This window comes from Notothenia coriiceps, unplaced genomic scaffold, assembly GCF_000735185.1.
Source record: "Notothenia coriiceps isolate Sejong01 unplaced genomic scaffold, NC01 NC01_scaffold00022241, whole genome shotgun sequence".
Lineage (NCBI taxonomy): Eukaryota > Metazoa > Chordata > Actinopteri > Perciformes > Nototheniidae > Notothenia > Notothenia coriiceps.
The window spans coordinates 22109-41676 of record NW_011354942.1 but is presented as its reverse complement, the minus strand read 5'-3'; the positions used below and the strand labels follow the sequence as shown (position 1 = coordinate 41676).

Sequence of the window (19568 nt, the reverse complement as noted above, 5' to 3'; positions counted from 1 at the left end):
CCAGCCTGCTGCGAAAAGTGTCATGAGGGTTTCAGTTCTGTGTGGGAATTGAACACACATGCAGAGGCTAGCTGCTTGGGATTAAAAAAAACTCCCTCTTTGATTTCTGCGGTCATACATCCGAGTCAGAATAGTGACAACTTTCCTAACAAGGAGACTGCACAGCAAATCACAAAGTTAGGGCTGTGGGACTCACTGTCAAAATCAAGGCCTAAACAACGAATTGAGATGAAGCCTGAGATGGCTGGGAAACATGAAAACAGTATAGAGTATACAATGGTTGAAGATGATGAAATAGATTGCGAGAAATCAGAGGATTCATCAAGCAGTGCATCTGATGAAGAAATGAAGACACACTTTAACCCTTCAGACTTGTGTCCAGAGGATCTCGAGTCAGATGGTGATTCAAGTTCTACTGATTGTTCTAGTGGCTCTTCTCATAGTCTGGACTCCAAATCCATGTGTGAGGCATGTGGTAGAGGGCCATACCGTTCAATGAAGCTCCATTTGCTGCACTGTAGTGGTATAAAGGTACAATATCCGTGTACAGTTTGCAAGAAGCTTTTTACAAGTGAGGCTTATCTTAAAGAACACCACATGCCTTTGTATTCCTGTGTAGTCTGTGCCCAGGTTTTCCCCCTGGAGAACTCCTTACAGCATTTCCAGTGTCCCAAGGGAACCAAATTGGATCAACTCCTCTTTTGTGTCGATTCAATGCCGCAAGTGTGTAAGATATGCAAAACCTTTTTTAGATCTGAGGAGAGTCTGTTAAACCACATCACCAGAATTCACACATCAGTGGTCAGCACCAAGGTGTGCATTATAACCGATGCATCAGCGTTGACAGATAAAAAGGTTTCACTAGGTGGCACGCAAGCCATAAGTAGTCAACATGCTGTCCACCAGGTGAATGGGAAATTCTGTGATGCACAGACCCGGGCTGGTTTTCTCTACGCTATTCCTTCCTCTTTGTTGACCTCCTCCTCTAGCACAGGTAAACCTCTGTCTACACATGTGTTTGTCCCATCGGGTGCCACTGCTGCTTCCCATCCTGTCAGCCCACCATCGACCACCATTGTGGGCCTTTTTAAGAACAACAGCCAGGACATAGCTTTGAAGAAACGTATGACCAAGGGCTGGCGCTCCAAGGCCTCCTACCCCTGCAGGCAGTGTGGGGTTATCTTGCGGCAGCCCTCCTTCATCATCAGCCACCGCTACCTCCACAGAGGCCCGCGCTCGCACCGGTGCCCCTGCGGCCGAGCCTTCAAGCACCGGCTGCACCTGCTGCGGCACTGCGTTCAGCACGCGGAGACCGTGAGCTACATCTGTGTCGGCTGCGGGGACACTTTCACAGGGGCCAAACTCTTAGCTGAGCACATGAAGGGCAAGTCTCAGAAGAGTCACCGTTCTGGACGTACTCGGAAATGTAAAGTTAAGAAAAAGTGCAGACTGCCTTTTACATGTGACTGCGGACAGCTCTTTTTTAGGCCTTCAGCTTACATATGGCACCAGATTAAAAACAGGAGAAAAGCGAAACGATTAAAGAAGCCGGTGAAATGACGAAGCAGACACATCCTTGGTTCCTCCATTGCTTTGATTAACTTACTCCTTTCCAGCTTTCTGCACAACACTTTAGAACAACAGTGTTGAATCAAAATCTTTTTAAGACAAAATCAAAGCAAACTCACATACATTTGTAATGGCTTTTATTTATAAGCATGTCCTGGATGGTTGTTAACATGTTTTTCACCGCAAATGATACATAGTAAACAATGTTAGAAACAAGTTATTTTGACCATACACCAGTACAAATTAACCCACAATGCACTTTGTTCAGTATTGGGTTAAATGAAAACACTCCAGTTTATACTCTGGAGAGAGAGTTCATCCAGTTTTGCTATTTTAATTTTTTTCATGAAGTTTCACATTTACCAGTGAGTTTCTGAGTCCTCTTGATTTGTTTTCACTGCAGATAATTCACATGTTGTGTGAGACATTGTACAGGCCTTGGTATTCAGGTTGAAAATAGCATTTGACCTTTTTTATGGTTGTTATATAATCTTCATGTCAACTGTCCTCAGTATTATCTATGTTTATTGAAATAATATCCACTAGATGGAGCTGGTGGGGTACTGAAGGCAACTCACTCTCAGAGCATGTTTTTCCTGCATCAGATGATTACAACACAACACATACACATTCATCCAAGAGTTTGAATGGACTACTGTTTAAGGCCCAATGATTTTCAGATTGAAATAAAGTTGCCACAATCCTTGATTGACGTTTCTTCTCTTGTTTGAGCATACCATTTAATTCACAGACCATTTGAGGGGGTTAGAAGAAAGCAGAACAATACGGATTGGAAGAGATTATAATATAATAACCTGCAAACAATATGTAACCATGAAACTGTCGGCTAATACAAGAGGACCTGCCAGAGATTTCTTTACAAAACTGATTAGGCTTACACTGTGAAACATTGCAAGAAACTTAGAATAAAATTAACAAAAAATAAAATGTATCTTATTCCACAGGAATAAGGCAGTGACAGAGTCTATCATTGAAACTTTACAAATAGCAGTTAAGAGAACAGGCTCTGTGAAGGCTCTCCACAGTCCTTGTTTGAGATTAACTCAGTTATGTGTACACTGTCACACATATAACAGCTGAAAACAACAGATATACAAAAATGCACTGTGATTCTCCCACAGTGAATGGAAGTCCTATTTTAATCTGTAGAATTGTACAGACTCATTGTGCTGTGCACTCAGCTCAGGGCCAGAAGATGAGATGGTTAGAAAGTAGTCTTCCAAGTTGTTCAGTAAGTTAAGAGTCTGGAGCAGCTCCAGGTGGAGAGGAGTCACTGTCTCACTTTCATGTATACTGTAGATGAAAACACTGATATGACGATATACTGTCTTCCGATATAATTGTTTGTTGAAACGTCACCTGCAAAAACAAAAGGAAAATAAATGATACTAATAGTTTTCATTATGCAGGTCAGATACCACACCATACACTTTGTTGGTTGCAGATCAGTTCCACGTCGCTGGCAGCTCTCCTGTTAGTGTTGTTTACCTGATCTCTGTGTTGCGGTGGCGTAGGACATGAGACAACATCTCTGAGGTTTGCTGGAAGCAGCGACTCAGCTCGTCCAGCTTCTGCTCCATGGAGTGGATCCGCTGCTCCAGCTCCCGGTACGAGTTATTCCAATTGGCACTGAGGTCGCACATGATCATCTGCATCTATTAAAAATGGCCACACAGAACAGATTGAAAGATTCTTGAACTACAGCCATAAATCGAATATTGTGTAGAGACACATTTTAAATGAACGTTCTATATTTATAGGGAAGCTTAGACCGATAGTGTCGGACTTGAAACCATCCCAGTGCTGCCCACTTAGAAAGTGTGAGACTCCATTTTTAACGCTTCCTTAAGAAACTTGGGTTTAAGAAAAATACGCCAACATCAACAAATCTGGTTACAAAGGCTGCACTTAATCTGGAAAAACAATATATCATATGAATCAATCAGGAAATGCATTTTAAAGTGCACAAATTAAACATTAGTGCTCACTGGGCAACATCTTTAAATCTTGGGTTTATTCCACATGGAAAAGTCTTCTGGCCTGTGAATTCCTGACACAAATGACTCCTGAGACATTTTATATAGTTCTTTTTAACGAGCATTTAATGTGTCTGAACATCTAGCAATAAACAGCAGATTGCAAAATACTGCATAAATGTAAGTAGTGAGTGTTTTATGGGGATATTTGTCATCATTAGCCCTTTTGATAAAACATTCCTGTGACAGCTGTCGACTACCTTCGGGAGGTCCACCATCTCACTGACGTAATCCCTCAGCTTTTTTCGTTTCAGGCGTAAATGCCGGAATCTGTGCAGAAAGAAAGGTTGATAGATCTCAGTCACGTGTTTGAAAAATAATGGAAATGAAATTATATAAATGTATTAAATGTTTCATTGAAACACAGAAAAGTAAAACAGTTGAAAGTAATTTCATGTTGTAGTGCAGGAAGATGTATGTATAGATTAAACAGAAGCCAATATGATACAACTAGCAGAGATAAAAGCTCCAATGAGTTCTGATATGCACATCTACAGAGGGAACTTCCCTATTTTTGGACAAACAGAAAAGCCCTGGCACAACACAACACCCCTGATTTGTGGAGCAGAGGAATATGCTGACAACTGTGTATTACACCTCCCAACAACATGCAGGAGTCATGCTGTGATTGTTAAATAGCTATAAAACATTCGCTGGGAGTTTTTTTGACATATAAAGGTGGAAAAGGGCTAAATTTAGTATCTGGCGTGTCTGGGATAGACGAAGCCCCACCAAAAAAAGAAAAATGGAAACCAATATTGCAACCAAGCAGTCATTCTCTGCAGGTATTGGAGTAATTGTCTCATTATGATGTTCTTCATTTAAAAATGTGGATGCCTAACACTCCTACTTTCCACAGTGTATTTATTTATAGTAACTCTGCCCGGTGTTAAGCAGGAAGTACAACCCCTTCCCTTCTAGGCAAACACACACTTACACACTGATGTCAGGATAATGAGGCATGCAATCACACTTGTGGACTTCCTGCACTTGTTCTTAGAGGTAACCAAAAGACACAACTGTGTGCAAATAATGACATCTCCTCATTTTAAATCTCTCAATAAGTGTCTCGGAAGGTTGTGTATTACTTTAAATAGTAAATGACAAAATGTAAGTAGAACGTAAACATTTGTATTAGTCAGTTATTGGTCAGCATGTCTACAAAGCTTGCCTTGAAACCTGTATATTGGAAGGGTGCACCCGTCCCTTGATCACACATGCCCTGCCCTCATGAGGCCAACAAATCTAATTATTAATCTGAATAACACATTACAAATTTTGACTCTGTGAGAAAGCACCAGTTAATGACCCGTGATATACCCAACCCAACACAAACTTACATTTCTCGCCCAGACACACACCCAGACATCCTGCCTGGAGCTACTTCTCCTTGCAATACAGTAACTCACACTCTGATGGCTTCCAGAAGGCATCTCTGGTGTCTTCGGTGCTCACCGCGGTTGCCCTTTGTCAGGTTTGCGCGGTGCAGAAGCCAGCATTCCCTCAGCACGTTAGCAGCTGCGTGGCGGATCTGGTGAAGAGACAGAAACATCAAACAGGGTTATAAGACCATCAAGGTAAAGTCACTTAAACTTGCAAGCTTGATTGAAATCAACACACGGTGCTTATTGTGTTTTTTTCTTCATCAGAATCTGGTTCATATCAATCATTTAAGCACAGGAAGTAAAAGTATGAGTCATCTGAGGCAGCTGATTCAATCCAGATAGTCTTTCCTCTTGAGTTGAATTGCACTATGATTATTATTTCAGATAAAACAAAACTTTGAAGGTCTTGTATTCCCAAAAAAGCTTGAATACAAGAATTTGAACAGGCCACTCAAGAGACAAGAAGTGAGGTTTCACCTTTTTGCACCTTTCTCTTTGATTCTATTCACGTCTGTTTGTTTTCCTGCCCAAATCACCGTTAGTGCCCTTTGATGATGTCACTCGGGCCCTGTTGTGAGGGTTATTAATAGGGGCTGTCAGTGTCTGCATCCAGATGTCTTCCCTTGTTCCCATCAGCGTAAATCTGGACTTCACCAGATAGCTCAGGATGCACACACTCATACACACTCATACACACTCATACACACTCACACACACACACACACACACACACACACACACACACACACACACACACACACACACACACACACACACACACACACACACACACAAGCAAGCAAGCAAGCAAGGCATAAAGATGCACCTTGTGACAGGATGCAGCCAGTGGGAGAAAGGAAATGGTTGTATCCTCCGAAGCAGTGCACCTACAGTCCGACACTGGCTTACAGTGAGAAGCTGTAGTACTGAATACAGAGCGCCAACTGACAGTAGGATAGGAACTATATCAATCAATTCACATTATGTATAGTCCTACGCCACTTTGCTGGCTTTATGACACTGTTTCCTCAAGTGTTTTTATCAGACACCTCCTTCTTAATAATAGTAAGCAAACCTGAATCCTGTCCAAGCCACTTCCACACACACACGCACCCACAAACACACACGTACGTAAACTCAACCGGCTTCCTGCCAATCGCTGCACAGTCCTGAACTGACACAAGTTTCTTTCCTGACAGAGATCAGATGATTTCCTCTGTTTAACGCCTTGAAAATGCTGTAAAGGGGTTAGGTTTCCCCCCCTATTTTCCCACACTATTCTGTCCTCTGGTGTCTCTTATTTAAGGAAAAAAAATCATTCAATAAGATTAGAAAACCAAAACATGCCTACGACACGGAAAGTAGTGATGCTTCCTTCCTGACTTCTCCATACTTTGTCATTCATCTTATTTGTCTTGCAACCTCAGATGTAGGGGAGGGGGGCAGTAGAAGTAGAAGTTTGTTAAATTATTAGATCAATACTATGACAAAAATAAGAGCTACTGTTTTCAAGTTGAAGAGCTCCTGTTGGAGAACCTTTTTTCACACATGACATACATTTTCTTCATATCTTTATGTTTTTGTCACAGATGTAGGTGAGCCTGTGATGTCATTAGGTTTTATTTTATCCAACGTTTGATTGTAAATTCTCCACAGAGAATTGTTTAATTCTGCTCCATGGTTGTTTTGTTTTTTATCAAACCACCAGGATTGTACAAGTTAAAGACAATTCTATGCAAATAACATATTTTAAATGACTGACGAGCATTTTCCAAAGCATAACAAAGCGTTTTACTTATTTTATTGAGTTATGTTATTGTTGTCTGGCTTTGCAGAACAGATTTTTCAAATCATTCTGCACTACCACAGCTGCATTAACACGCAATGTTCCAGTGACCTCGACAAAAATAAATAGTGTTCATTGTGATGGATTTCCTAACCTAAACACGTTTCAAGTTTCTGCAAGCTGATTTTTAAAGAGAAAAATAAAGGGAAAATCTCAAATATTACAGCACGCTTTGAAGTTGGAAGTCAATTATATGCATACATTGTAGTAAATGGGCCAAAACATAAAAGAAGGATACTGGTATCTGAAGAGAAGAAACAGCAAGTGAAAATTGGCCATGTACTTACATTCAAAAGTCACATTTGTGATCAAGAAAGTGCAAATTCAGAAATTGGTGATTGTTCTTCATATATAAACTATGACAATTAAACACACATTTGCTGTATAACTTCACTTACCCTTTTAGAGATCTGGAAGTCCAGCATGAAGAAGTGCACATGTTTCTCTCCTTTGTTCAACGCCAGCGTCTTAGTAACAACAGCCACCAGCATGGCAGTGCATGCTACACCCTAAAACACAACACACTGTCAGTTGGCACAATTACTGATGAATCTACTATCCATCTTCTCAACAGAGTTTTAATAAACATGTAAGCGTTTGCCATTGATCCTGGAGATTGTAGTGATATCAACAAGGCAACACTCAAGAGAAACTTGTACAATGTTTTTAAGCCTGACATTGTCTAAAAACAGTACATCGTGTGTGTTACCCTCATGGGAACATCACGTTTTTAGAAATCTGGATGTTGATCTGCATACCTCATATGGTTTTTGTCCAATAAATCATAGTTATATTTACACAGAGAGTTCAATGGTTAAGCACATGCCTCTGTGCCACTGTTATAGTGCTGGTTTCCTCTGAGAATGGCTGTGTGCTATTACTGTACAGGGAACTACTGAATGACGGTGAGGATTTAGATAGGCTGCACAACTTTATATTCACAGACATACATACGTCATAGAAAACCTAGAAAAATCGCTGCGATGATTTCATGTCCACCACGGATAATGATGAAAGTCTTTACCTGTTTTCCTTTTTTCAGCTTGCATTACAGAGAATAAAAAGAAGAGAGCAAGATCAAGAATTAGAAAAGAAAGGACAGGTTTAAAATCTATTTTTTACCATCACTTCAACACCTACGAAAGATCTATAATTACACCCTCTGTGCAACCGGGGAGGTACAAACTCTTTCCTTGCATCCATCCACACACAGTGATGTAAACAGCATTGTCAGCCCCTGGAAACAGCTGGACATTGAGTTATGGCTGGAGTCGAGCATAGAGGCGTTCAGCTATATTACAGGTGTGAGAGTGCCAGTCACTGGCTCCCAAAACTGCCCTGGTGGGAGTAGGGCTTTTTTCCCCAAATCACGGCACAGGTTGGCACACCCTCCGGTTGTACTGCTGCCAAATGCAATAAACTACCTAAAAATGGATATGGTGGAAAGTTTTCCCATATAAGGATGGAAGCTTATAAAAACAAGGGAGATGGAGAGAGAGAGAGGGGAAAGATTGTTTTCCACTCTGTCACGGAGGTGTCTGAACTGGACTCGTGCCCACATCCAGATTCTTATCTGTTTGTAACAGAATTTAAAGCAGCAGAGGTGAGGCAGTCAACCCTAGTCTGTTGAATATTCAAACACATGGCTACTCATGCTTTCAGTGACTTTTTTTTTATTGTACTTGAAAACCCTTTGTGTTTTTATCTCTGACTCTCCCTTCCTTATTTTATTAGTATTCACCTTCTTCTTATTTGCAATACCATAACATTACAATATTATCTTACTGTCACCGAAAAAAAACGTTTTTCTTCATCTTACCATTTGAATGGACTATCATTTTTTCTATACTTTCTCTGTGGGCTACTTTAATGATTGTATTCTATGTTAGGAGATAAACAATTAAGCAATATTTTCAGAGTTATCTGTGTGGTATGGCAAAGAGAAAAGCCATTTTGGGCACCAAAACAATGACATCACACTCCATGCAGATGTTTTGTGTGGACTGCACAGGGCCCACTGCATGCTGACAGTTTCCCTCCCACAGTCTTTTTGTGTGAGTGCCTGGTACCACCAAGGTCCTGCACAAGCAACAGCCATTAATATACAGCTGTGATCTAAATCATGCACACAAGGGAATGAAGGCATTCAGGTCAGTCAGCGCCGCTAGGGTGTGTAGCTGGGCAAAAGCGTATATGTATCCAAGATAACTAGTGCAGAATAGACTGGGATGGAACACTAGAGACACAGGAGAAAAGTGAACCAAACTGAACTGACCTGATATCAAATGGGAAAAACTAAATAGGAAAAAGGAGGATGAGTTGCTGCTATGGAACAGAACCAAAACGGAAAGGAATGAAACAAACCAGGGAGGGTGATGTGGAACAGAACAGAGCAGAACAACATGGAACGGAACAGAAGGCAATATTATAGCATAATCCAGAACATGAAATATTAGGAGGAATGGAACGTAGCACAACCACATGGAACAAAACGGAGCTAATCATAACAGAATAAAACTGAATAGAAACATTCAAATTACCGTAAATCAAATCAAACAGAAAACAAGGGAAAATTAGAAAAATAGAACTTAAACTAAAAAGAAAGTAGAGGGAATATTTAAGAGAAACAGAGAAGAAGAACATTTACAGAACATCTTGTTTTGTGTGCCTTATCAAGCTGGTTTTGCATGCAGAGAAAACATTTTGTAAGGAGTTTTCGTTAAAAAACGCATACAGAAGGGAACAAAGAAAAGGTGTTCTTTGTGTTTATAAAAGTAAGCATTTAATGTATTTTGAAATAAAACCACTGCTGCTGTTAGGAGGTCAAAGCAAGTACTAGAAATTAAAACGGCACATACAGTAATTGCCTCGGCACTTGCTTTATGTACTTCAACATGCACACAGTTTGACAAACACTTTGTATTTCATAATCAATCTCAAATCTCATTTTTAATAATATGATTCTCAAGATGCAACCCAACCTACTAACCATGACTCCAGTGAAGAGACACACTGCCTTTCCACAGCTGGTGTGGGGCGCCACATCCCCATAACCCACTGTGAGGAAGGTGATGGCTATGAGCCACATCGCCGTGTCCATTTGGCCTGTGTTTGTGGCAACCTGGGTCTGCCTGCAGGATGGAAAAAGTAGGAATGGTATTAAATAACCAAACATATTTAAGTGATAACTATTACAAACAGAATGACAAACACCCTGAGAGTAAAAAGTGAAGTATAATTTTATTGTGATATCATCCACCCTATCCATTTGGTAAATTGCTTTTAGACAAAATTCTATATTTCCATGTTAGCTACTGTAAAATTGCTTAAGATTCCTTAGGTAATAATAGCAAAAACATTGGAACAAAGAAACTGGAAGTGTACTAAATGATTCATTACAATCAATCAATTTCTCTTCAATTATTTTCGAATGACTTAGTCTTTTCTGGGAACCATTGTATGATTGCAGTTATATAGGACTTTATGTCTTAGCTGCAGCAATAAATGAAACATATCCTTGTATCACAATGAGTCTTCTTAGTTGATTAAAGGTGTGGTCTGTTAATCAAACTGTGTAATCAGAACAGATGCTCGACAGTACTTTGGTAGTCAGGAAGTGTGTACCAGTAAACTTGTAAATCCATAAAAAGCATAAGTCCATTGTACACTTAGCAGAAACCGCACAAAGATGTTACAAAAGTGTGTGAGGGATCGACTGTCTCCTGGAGGTGGTAAGCAGCACGACTGGTGTAACAACTCAGCGTTAAAAAGGCTTGGTGGTCTTATTAGCTATCAATCTTAAGCTCTTTATGACTTTTGATAAATGAAAACATACCAGACTAAGACATGTGCAACTGAAGGCTAAACCTCCCATTAGAGTTCAAAAGAACCAATTACCTCACTGTTCAAACAGTCTGCGGAGGATAAAGTTGACATTTAGTTGGCTTGTGTTCAACAGCAAATTGTTAGAGTAACAACATAAAATTGGATGATAGTCAGATCAGTTAATTGGACATCCTTCTGAACAGGAAGGTCAAATTGACTATCAAGGTTTAAGGAGGACGGTTAAACTACCAAATATGTTGTTGTTTTAAATGCTAATGTAGGTCACGGGGAGAGGAAGTTTGTTGGAAAATAGTAACAGTCTGTACGGTGGGTTTATGTATGTAGGCACCTATGAGAATAACATTACATTTCCTTAGAATAAAAGTGAAAGAAACATAAAGTAATTATTGGTGGAGGTACGGTTTTCTTTTTGGATGATTGTGTGCTGTATTATGAGTGCTACGTCTAATCTTTCAGGAATCACAATTTGAAAAGTTCTATATTCACTATTGAGCATAAAAGCCCCTGACAACTGACATCCTGACAGAGAAATTCAGTTCACTGTAATACAGCTAGTTAGGAATGTTAGTGTCAAAAACTAATATTATCCACATTGATTATTGGGGAAAGCAAACATCCGGCATTCTTCCGCTGTTACTTTTTCAACCTAGGTCCAGTCAATATTTGTTAAGCAGGAACAGCTCTATTATAAAACTAGAAACAATCAAGCAAAGATTATACTCAGATATGTTAGAGGAACATTGTTGCAGGCTGGTGACATTTTAAGTGAAGTTTAAGCTTTGAAGAAGGATTTTAAGATTTGCTTTATTTTAAGCTGTAGCCTATGTTTAAAAACTTAGGATAAAAAATACAAGTGTTTGCTTTTTAGAGTTAAAGGAGAAAATGAATACTGCCCTTATATCTGTACACTAACCTGAATTATCAGGCAGCAGACTGCTAGCTTAGCTTAGCACTAACACTGGAAATGTGGAAACAGCTAGCCTGACTCCATAGGTCCAAAGGTAGTAAAGTAAAGTAAAGTAGTTAAAGTAGTTAAAAAGTAGGTAAAGTAGTTACTGCTTCAGGCAAGAAAATAGTTTGACACATTACCACTCGTAAAATCTCATTTAATTTGGCCCTTTTGCCCTACATTGGAAAGCATCCATGTTAGCTTTATGCCTGCTTTTAGTGTGCATGCTGAGCTAAGCTCATCTTCTGACTGTAGCTTCAAAGATAACATAAACAAATGAGAGGGCTGTCAATCTTCTTCAGTCTTTCTTTTAATTTACAGCTGTAACCTATATTAGTTTAAGAATTCAACTGTATTTCAAGGTAGACTGGCAATTGAAGGCTTTCCCATTTAAAACAATGTTTGATGGAAGCCCCTCATCATTTTAACAGACAATCTCCAGGGTTGATGCAAGTGTCTCTTATTTGTGAATATATTTTGTAAACTTGTACCTTTGCACATATACAGTTCTCTTCCCTACCTCTCACACAGAGTAAGCATCCAGGAAGCAGTGAGCCAGAAGAAGAGGATGAAGGCCAGCAGGGTGCGCGCTGGGTATTTGTTCATCAGTATCTTGAGTACAAAGCGAAAGGTGAAGTTGATGTTGTTGAGCGAGCCGATGCTCCTGTAGGAGGCGCTCAGCAGCACTTTGCTGTGCAGCAGGATGGCTCTGTGCACCAAGTACAAGCGGAGGAACATCAGGACTGATAACAGCAGCTCCATGTCCATCAGGGCCCTGCCATGGTGGATGGAAACACAGAGTGGAGCTGAGGAAGAGGAGTTTGTGTGGAGGCCCACCTCCCAGTATGTGCCAACAGGATGGATGACGCAGACCAACAACTCCAGAGTGATCACAAGCACCCTCTGGCTGGTCATGGCAATACGCCAGTCCACCTGGTTGTGGTCAATGACAAACAGCTGAAAGATGTAGGACGAGAGAAAAGACAGAGTGAGAGAAGAAAAGTACAAGAGTGCTGATGGAAAGTAGTAAGAATACAGCACATCTGAATGTTAATGTACGGAATTCACTTTGAAACGTATACCATATATTGTACGTAACACTCAATATCGTCACCAACTTAATTTCTTATTTTCCTACGTTTTCCTAAGAGTTTCCTTAAACCTTGGACTAAATATATTTTATAATTCTGTCTGGACAACATTGCAGCAAATAAAATGCTAATATATTTTTTCAAAAAGAACATCCACTGTCCAATCTCATTATGTGGCATGCAGGAGTTGCAGAAACTTGGGATTTGTTTTGTTGTATGGAATTAAAAGTTCTAAACAGTACGTCCGGTGTCTCAGTGAGAAGATCAACGGTTTTAAAATCTCCAAAGATGTGAAACCACAGATATCTAACGGAAACCGGAAGGAAACTTGTATTCTATGATTTCATTCTTGAGAAATGAGAATGTGTTCTTCTGTCAATATATTTCTTAACTGTGGTCAGTTGATTCAAGAGCATAAAAATATTAAGCAGGTTAACTTTCTCCTGTCCTCCACTGATTTTAAGGGTCTTAATGATTTGGCTGACTTAGTTTGTCACATCTGAAATACAATATTTAAATCAGTCATCGCAAAACATTGCCTGTGTCTCCACCCTCGACCTCCCTTATCTTCTCTTTTCACTTGCAATAAGTTTGCTTGTATCAGACACACGTAACTTGCAACCAAACTGAAAACACTGTAGTTGAGAGTATAAACCCAGAAGCCTGACCAAAACATTTCGGAACTTGTTGTTCATACTGCATTTTGTTAGATATGCATGCTATGAGTGTGCATGAGGGCAAATGGAAGAATGTTTACTCTGTTTAATTCAAACCAAATCCCTTCAGGTATATCAAGTTCACACACAACGGCAGAGAGCCATGTGGATTGGAAAAATAGCCCAGCTGCAACATAGTATATGCGTGAGTGGGCTTTTTTGTCTTGTTTTGTCCCGGGTTATTTACGCATTTTGCAAATTTAACACAGATTATGATTGTTGAGGCTACCATCTATGGACTGAGAGATCCTTCTAAATTAATTGCCCTTTAGGTATCTCCCAAAAGTGTTATCATCATAACTAAGCTAATTAGGAACAAACAAAAACTGGTACAAAAAGTGAAGCACAAAATCTGGCAATGATGCATCTGTGCATGCACACTCAAAGGCTACCACTCACATTCTAGAACACAATGAAGGCGCCTGTTGCATACGAAATGAGAAAAGCCAAACTCACCCTGATGTCCTTATAATGGAAAGCTATGATTAGGATGAGGAGACACCCAGTGGAGAGGCTGATGGAACAGTTGATGAATAAGGCAATGTTTGAGCCCTGGGAAGGAAATGGAGACATGGGAGATAAGTTGAAAAGATGTTATTTCTTACCGTAACTGTTGTCCATTATCAAGGTTTTATCAAGGCTTTTACTTGCAGACAGTGACTTAGTAAGACTTTGTCACTGCAGGCACATGTGACCTGATGGACCTTTTGCAGTACAAAACTTACATTCCACTGTGGCAGAATCCTAGAGAAGTAAGTAGTTCGTACGTAGAACATTTAGGCTACTTTTACTGTAGTTTGAATGAGCTTTCCACAATTAATCCAATCAATCTCTCTCCAATCCGTAATGCTGTTAAAACTGTGTAAACCACCATAATAAAAGTTGTGCAAGAGATTTCCCTTCTATAAAACTTAATTTAGAACAAATTTTAAAGAAATATCCTGCTGATTGTGTTATAAGAACATAACTGGTGGCTACAATTAAATGTGTGCCTTTCCAGATAGAGCTTAATTTAACAGTTCTTAGGCCCGATGAAAGTGGAATTACTGGTTCAGAAATGTACTGCAAACGGATATATAAAAGCCACTCGGTTACAGTAACGATTGCTCCTGTAATTAAATACTTTCCAATCCAGCAAACTGACAGCTGGGGAAACAGATGATTTAAGCATCGGCCTCTGTCATACCACCTTTGTCTCAGCAGGTTAAAATGAACCTAACCTTCATTCAACATGCAACGTCAATGGAAGTTTTAAACAGTTCCGCTGCATGTGGTTTACAGTTAAAAAAAGATAATTACAAACTTTCGAACTTGAGGAAACTTGAGCGTGTAGGTTGTTTGGCGTGACGTCCATTGGCAAAGTACGCCATTTTCCAGTTTCTCACGTAACGTTCACATCATGTCTGTATTTCGTCCAGGGCTAATTAAAATACCCCACAAAAGTTCAACATTTCACCACACTCCATAACAGAGATTTCAACAACATGTTGAAAACTGTTATTTAGAGCCCAGTGAACCTAATCTGGGTTAACCTTAACACAGTTTCAGTTTTCTCATATTCTTGGACAGACATTGAGCCATCGTCAGTTCAGGCCACCCAAGGCATAGAAGAAGAAAAAAACTAAATCCAGTCCAATAGAAGGTGGTCTGGTTCGTAAGAACTGAACTGAATAAATATTTGCCAAAGAAATACTACATAAATCTGACTAAAGTTTTCTTATTTGGTTTGTTAGTTGGTGTGGTTCCATTAGCTTTCATGTAGATTCTTGTGCTCGTGAAGGTTGAGGTATCCTGTAATTCACTTAAAGGGGACCTATCATGCAAAATGCACTTTTGTACGTCTTTTATACATGAATATGTGTCCCCGGTGTGTCAGGGAACTCACCAAGTGTCAGAAAACACAACCGTCTCTCTTTTCCTCCATACCCAAATCTCTAAAAAAAAAAAAGGGGCTGGAACGGATCTGATACAGACTGATACAGATTTTAAAATAGTCTGACGTCAGTGACGAGGAGCTCCGCCTATATGGCCAACTCTCCACCTATCAGGGGAATGAGAGGTTGCCATGGCATGGTAACAGCATGGTAACAGCATGGTAACATGACGCTTGTAACTCAGCCCCCTCCTTTGCAGGGGGGCGTGGTCAGCTGCAGCGCATGCAAAGACAGGGTGGAGGAGAGGAAAATAGAGCAAAATGAGGTATGGCTAAAATGCCTGATATGTTTGGTATTTTGAAAAAAACCCGTATAAATATACCTTATATAGGTATGGCCCTACAATATATTATTCAAATATAGCATGATAGGTCTCCTTTAAGGAAAGGCTAAGAAATAATATCCTACAAGAGTGTGGTGTGGCTGGGCAGTCATAGGAAAGGAAATACACAGCGCGTACAACCTTTGCGGGTCTTGTTAATACCAAACAAAAACACGTGTTAGTGTGATAAAGGGTAACTTGAAAAAACTATTTGGTGACACCTACTGTATTTATTTTTGTTTGAATTAAAGCCCTGACGAGGTAGACACTATACAGGACAGGTGTGGCTGATAAGCTGTCAGAAACAACCAAAGCCTGCAGATCACTTGTCCTAAAACCCAAGGTGAGTAGGGCACTTCATTGCACGCTGTTAAAAAGGCCATCCTGGTCCTCTAATTACTGCTGCTTTTCATCTTAACGGTCAGATACAGAGTCTCATCACCCCTCCCAGAAAAATCTGGACTTTTGACTTGCCATGATAAGAAAAACACAGAAGGAAATTAATGATGGCTGAATTCCACTAAGCTTCTTTTATTTTTCTCAAACTTACCTACCGCACCTTTAACATCCCGATAGCAATGAATATCTTAAGTGCTTTGACAAAAAATCCATAAAAAAACGTCATCTGTGAAAGCCGTAGTACTGTTAAAAGCACGACCAATCCTTTTAGCCGGGCCGGCTAAAAGAACTGGATGGCCTACCTGCCTGTCAGCCTTCCATCTCGTGCACAAACTTATCTCGTGCCCTAATTGGTCATGTGCACGTTCGTGTGTGTTAGGGGCTCTGTAAGGAAGTGGCAGATTTTTTCCGGCTGTGTATTTTCAAATTCTAGCGCACTCGAGCTGGTTTCTCCAAAATGACCTACCCCATCTTTAAAACAGGACGTCTCAATGTGTGGATAGTGTTTGATTTGTTATGTGTCATCCCAGAAAAGTTGTTGAAGAGTTGTAAAAAAAAAGGACACAAGGTTGCATTCAGGTAAAGGTGAGCACACTCCGGGCTGGAGTGCAGTCAAACTCAAGACAGAGAGACCTTCAGACCGGCCATGCAAACACTCTAATTATACACTAAATGATGTGGAAAGATAGCCCGAAGTACCGTGAGCATTCTAGTTGTAGGGGAAGAGGTGAAATGTGGATTTTTTTTCCATAAATACCCCTGTTTTTCATGCATAACCATTAAAAGGTCATTTAAATATATCACTTTGTAGACTGCTGTTAGATTTGATTGGCCTACAAGCTCCAAAATATTCTGCAGTGCACTTAAAATGGCTTTAAAAAAACAAAACAATAATGCTGTAGTGTGCTTCAGGCCACTGCAGGGATGCCGTATTTTTTTAAACAGCCCCTATATGTCAGTCCACAGTGGAGAAAGATCTCACAGCTCACACTCATGACTTAATGACATCACATGAAGTTTAAAGATGAATGCTAAAAACAGTTATATAAGGCCATGGTTAAAAAATAAACGCTGCCTCTCCAAAATAATATGCTTTGACTGCGGCAAAGAAAAGTTTTTCCAGTGCATCAGCTTTTCCATGGTACAGAAGCTGATGCCTGTTGTTAAGAACAGACAGACAACACCTGTTCTTGGTTCGTATTTGTAAACTGGAATAGTAATGTTATATTCGTACCAGAGCCGTTCATTTCACAACCATGCTTCTCCCAGTCCAACTCTCTCAACACGGAAGGTCATTTCCATAGGTTTTTTCAAAAGATTGTAGCTGATGAATGTGGGGGCTCTTTGATACTGTAATCAATCACTGACTTCACAGCACGGAGGTGGTCTGATGTATTTTGTGGCGTGCATGAGAACTTTTTTCCACATGTGGAATTGGCGTGTGCTGTAGGAAGTCAGGGGAGTTAATAATTTGTTGATTGTGTGGCCTGGCATTGTTATCCACTGAGATCTGCATGTTAATGTCATGAGGCTGTGCTACCAAGTAGTGTGTCTGGAAATGGACTAACTAATCAGCAGGTCAGTGGGGGTCAAAGCCCAGGTGCAGGCTCTGCTGTTGTGCTGCATGAGGCTCTGCTAATCAAGGAAGTTGTTATGATAACAAATACAGCCAGTTGTGTGAGGGGTTTTTCTGCATCATTTATGATCAATTACGTTTCTGAAATATATTGTGAATAAAAGATGACATGTTTAATATGAACGTAGGCCTATTCATTTATTTGTATCCGTTCTATAAAAACTATAAGTAAAAAACTATTTAAAAGAGTTGTAACTGCGACATAAGAGGAGATTTGAAGAAGGAGACCAATTGTTAACAGTTTTTCTATCCACTGATGATATTCTAGATATTCTATCGTTTGATGATGCGTTCAAGGACCAACACCAAGGTGTCTCGACCAGCTGACAACACAAAGTAGGATACAAGTAATGTTTTTTAAATGATAGTACTTCGCAAATGTAGATGAAAATGGACGCTATACGTTAATCTATCCATGGAAATGCTTGCAGAGAGTGTAATATGTCACTCATACATTTTGATTTGTGAGATTGACATTTTCAGTGAAAACCGGGATGGGCTAACATGCTGTAAGGCTATGGCTTTAAGATAAAATATGCCAACCACAAGTGTCACATTTCAAACATTTACAATCTAATAATATGATTCTGTTGTGCAGTTCAATCATGATGAGGTCCGTGTTAAAATAACCTACCGGTGTATAAACGAGGGGACATATCTCGGCGTGGATTATTGTGAGAAGTATCCCGAGCAGAGCAGTCCCCAGAGCCAATGCGCAAAGTCGCTTTTTATCCTCTAATAAAAACTTTCTGTCTCGCAGTCTGTAGAGGTCGTCTCCCTCCATGTGAGCTGTCCGCTTCCCGGGAAGTGACAGCGGCACGGACACTTCTGCGGAGTCTCCTCCGTTTCGGTTGATCAAGCCATCGCAATTCACACTGTCCAGTTTGGAGTCGCCGTGCAGACTGTGGGTTGTCATCTCCATCTCCAAAGCGCATGCGAGGCGGTTGCCTGTCCCTCTCTCCCTGTCGCCGCTGTCCGTCGCTCCGTGCTCTGCCTGTCCGGTCTCCCCTTTGCTTTCCTCCCGAGTTGGAGAAGGCATAGTCCGCTGGGCGCACTGTGTACCAGGCCCTTCTCTCGTTTGACGCTCATCGAAGTAGCGGATTTACCAAAACACTTGGCTTAACACACCCTCACCTTAACACTCCTACCAACTGGTGTGGCGTGGTTACGCGTAATGATGCCATTTGCACACTGCAGTGGGCGATGTACCCTTTTTTGCATTCGCTAATATTGTCAGTCTCTCCCCAATTAAATTCGTTGTGTGCTGTGCGTGAGTAGTATGGAGCTATAGGCTATATCAGGGTCATAGGTTTTGATCTTTCAAAAAAATACAATTTATTTGAAAGTTCAAGTTTTTATCCTGAACTTTGAAAAACACAGTGATGTATTCAAAATAAAATAAGTATTTGAAATAATTGTTCAGGTTGAATATAATTTTTTGATTCAGTTCAGCAATTTTTTTGAATGAAATATTTATCTTCACATTTCACTACATATTTTGATATTTGAATCCTTGTTTTTTTCAGTTGCAGATTTTACCTTTTCAGATTCATAACAATAATTTGATCAGGTCTCAAATCTTGTTTTTTCAGTTTTCACATTTTTTTTCGCCTTCAGATATTTTTTCACTTTCAGATATATTTTTTCGCTTTCAAACTTTTGGCCCTGATGTTGCTTGGGGGCGGGGCTTACCAAAGAGTAGTTTGGCATCATGAGTGACAGGCCTCCCTCCGTCATGTTGCCTTCATGGATGTTAGGTAGCGCGAGAAATATATATAACTCGACACTTTCTATACACAATACTGCCGTGATACTCAA

At 40.2% G+C, this 19568-nt stretch overlaps 1 protein-coding gene across 2 annotated transcripts; it reads right to left on the bottom strand.

The window, feature by feature from the left end:
- Positions 1 to 422: 422 nt before the first annotated feature.
- Positions 423 to 18906, bottom strand: kcnn4 (potassium intermediate/small conductance calcium-activated channel, subfamily N, member 4). Of its 2 annotated transcripts, XM_010780910.1 has the most exons (10): positions 18385 to 18906; positions 13916 to 14011; positions 12173 to 12609; positions 9847 to 9988; positions 7882 to 7899; positions 7256 to 7366; positions 5036 to 5157; positions 3827 to 3896; positions 3079 to 3245; positions 423 to 2949 (listed from the first exon to the last, which is right to left on the bottom strand). In XM_010780910.1, the coding sequence occupies exons 1-10, from the start codon at positions 18787 to 18789 to the stop codon at positions 2946 to 2948; spliced, it is 1572 nt and encodes a 523-aa protein (XP_010779212.1). In that variant the 5' UTR covers positions 18790 to 18906; the 3' UTR covers positions 423 to 2945. The 2 variants fall into 2 exon arrangements, with proteins under 2 accessions (XP_010779212.1, XP_010779213.1); XM_010780911.1 differs by lacking the exon at positions 7882 to 7899.
- Between the last annotated feature and the right edge of the window lie 662 nt (positions 18907 to 19568).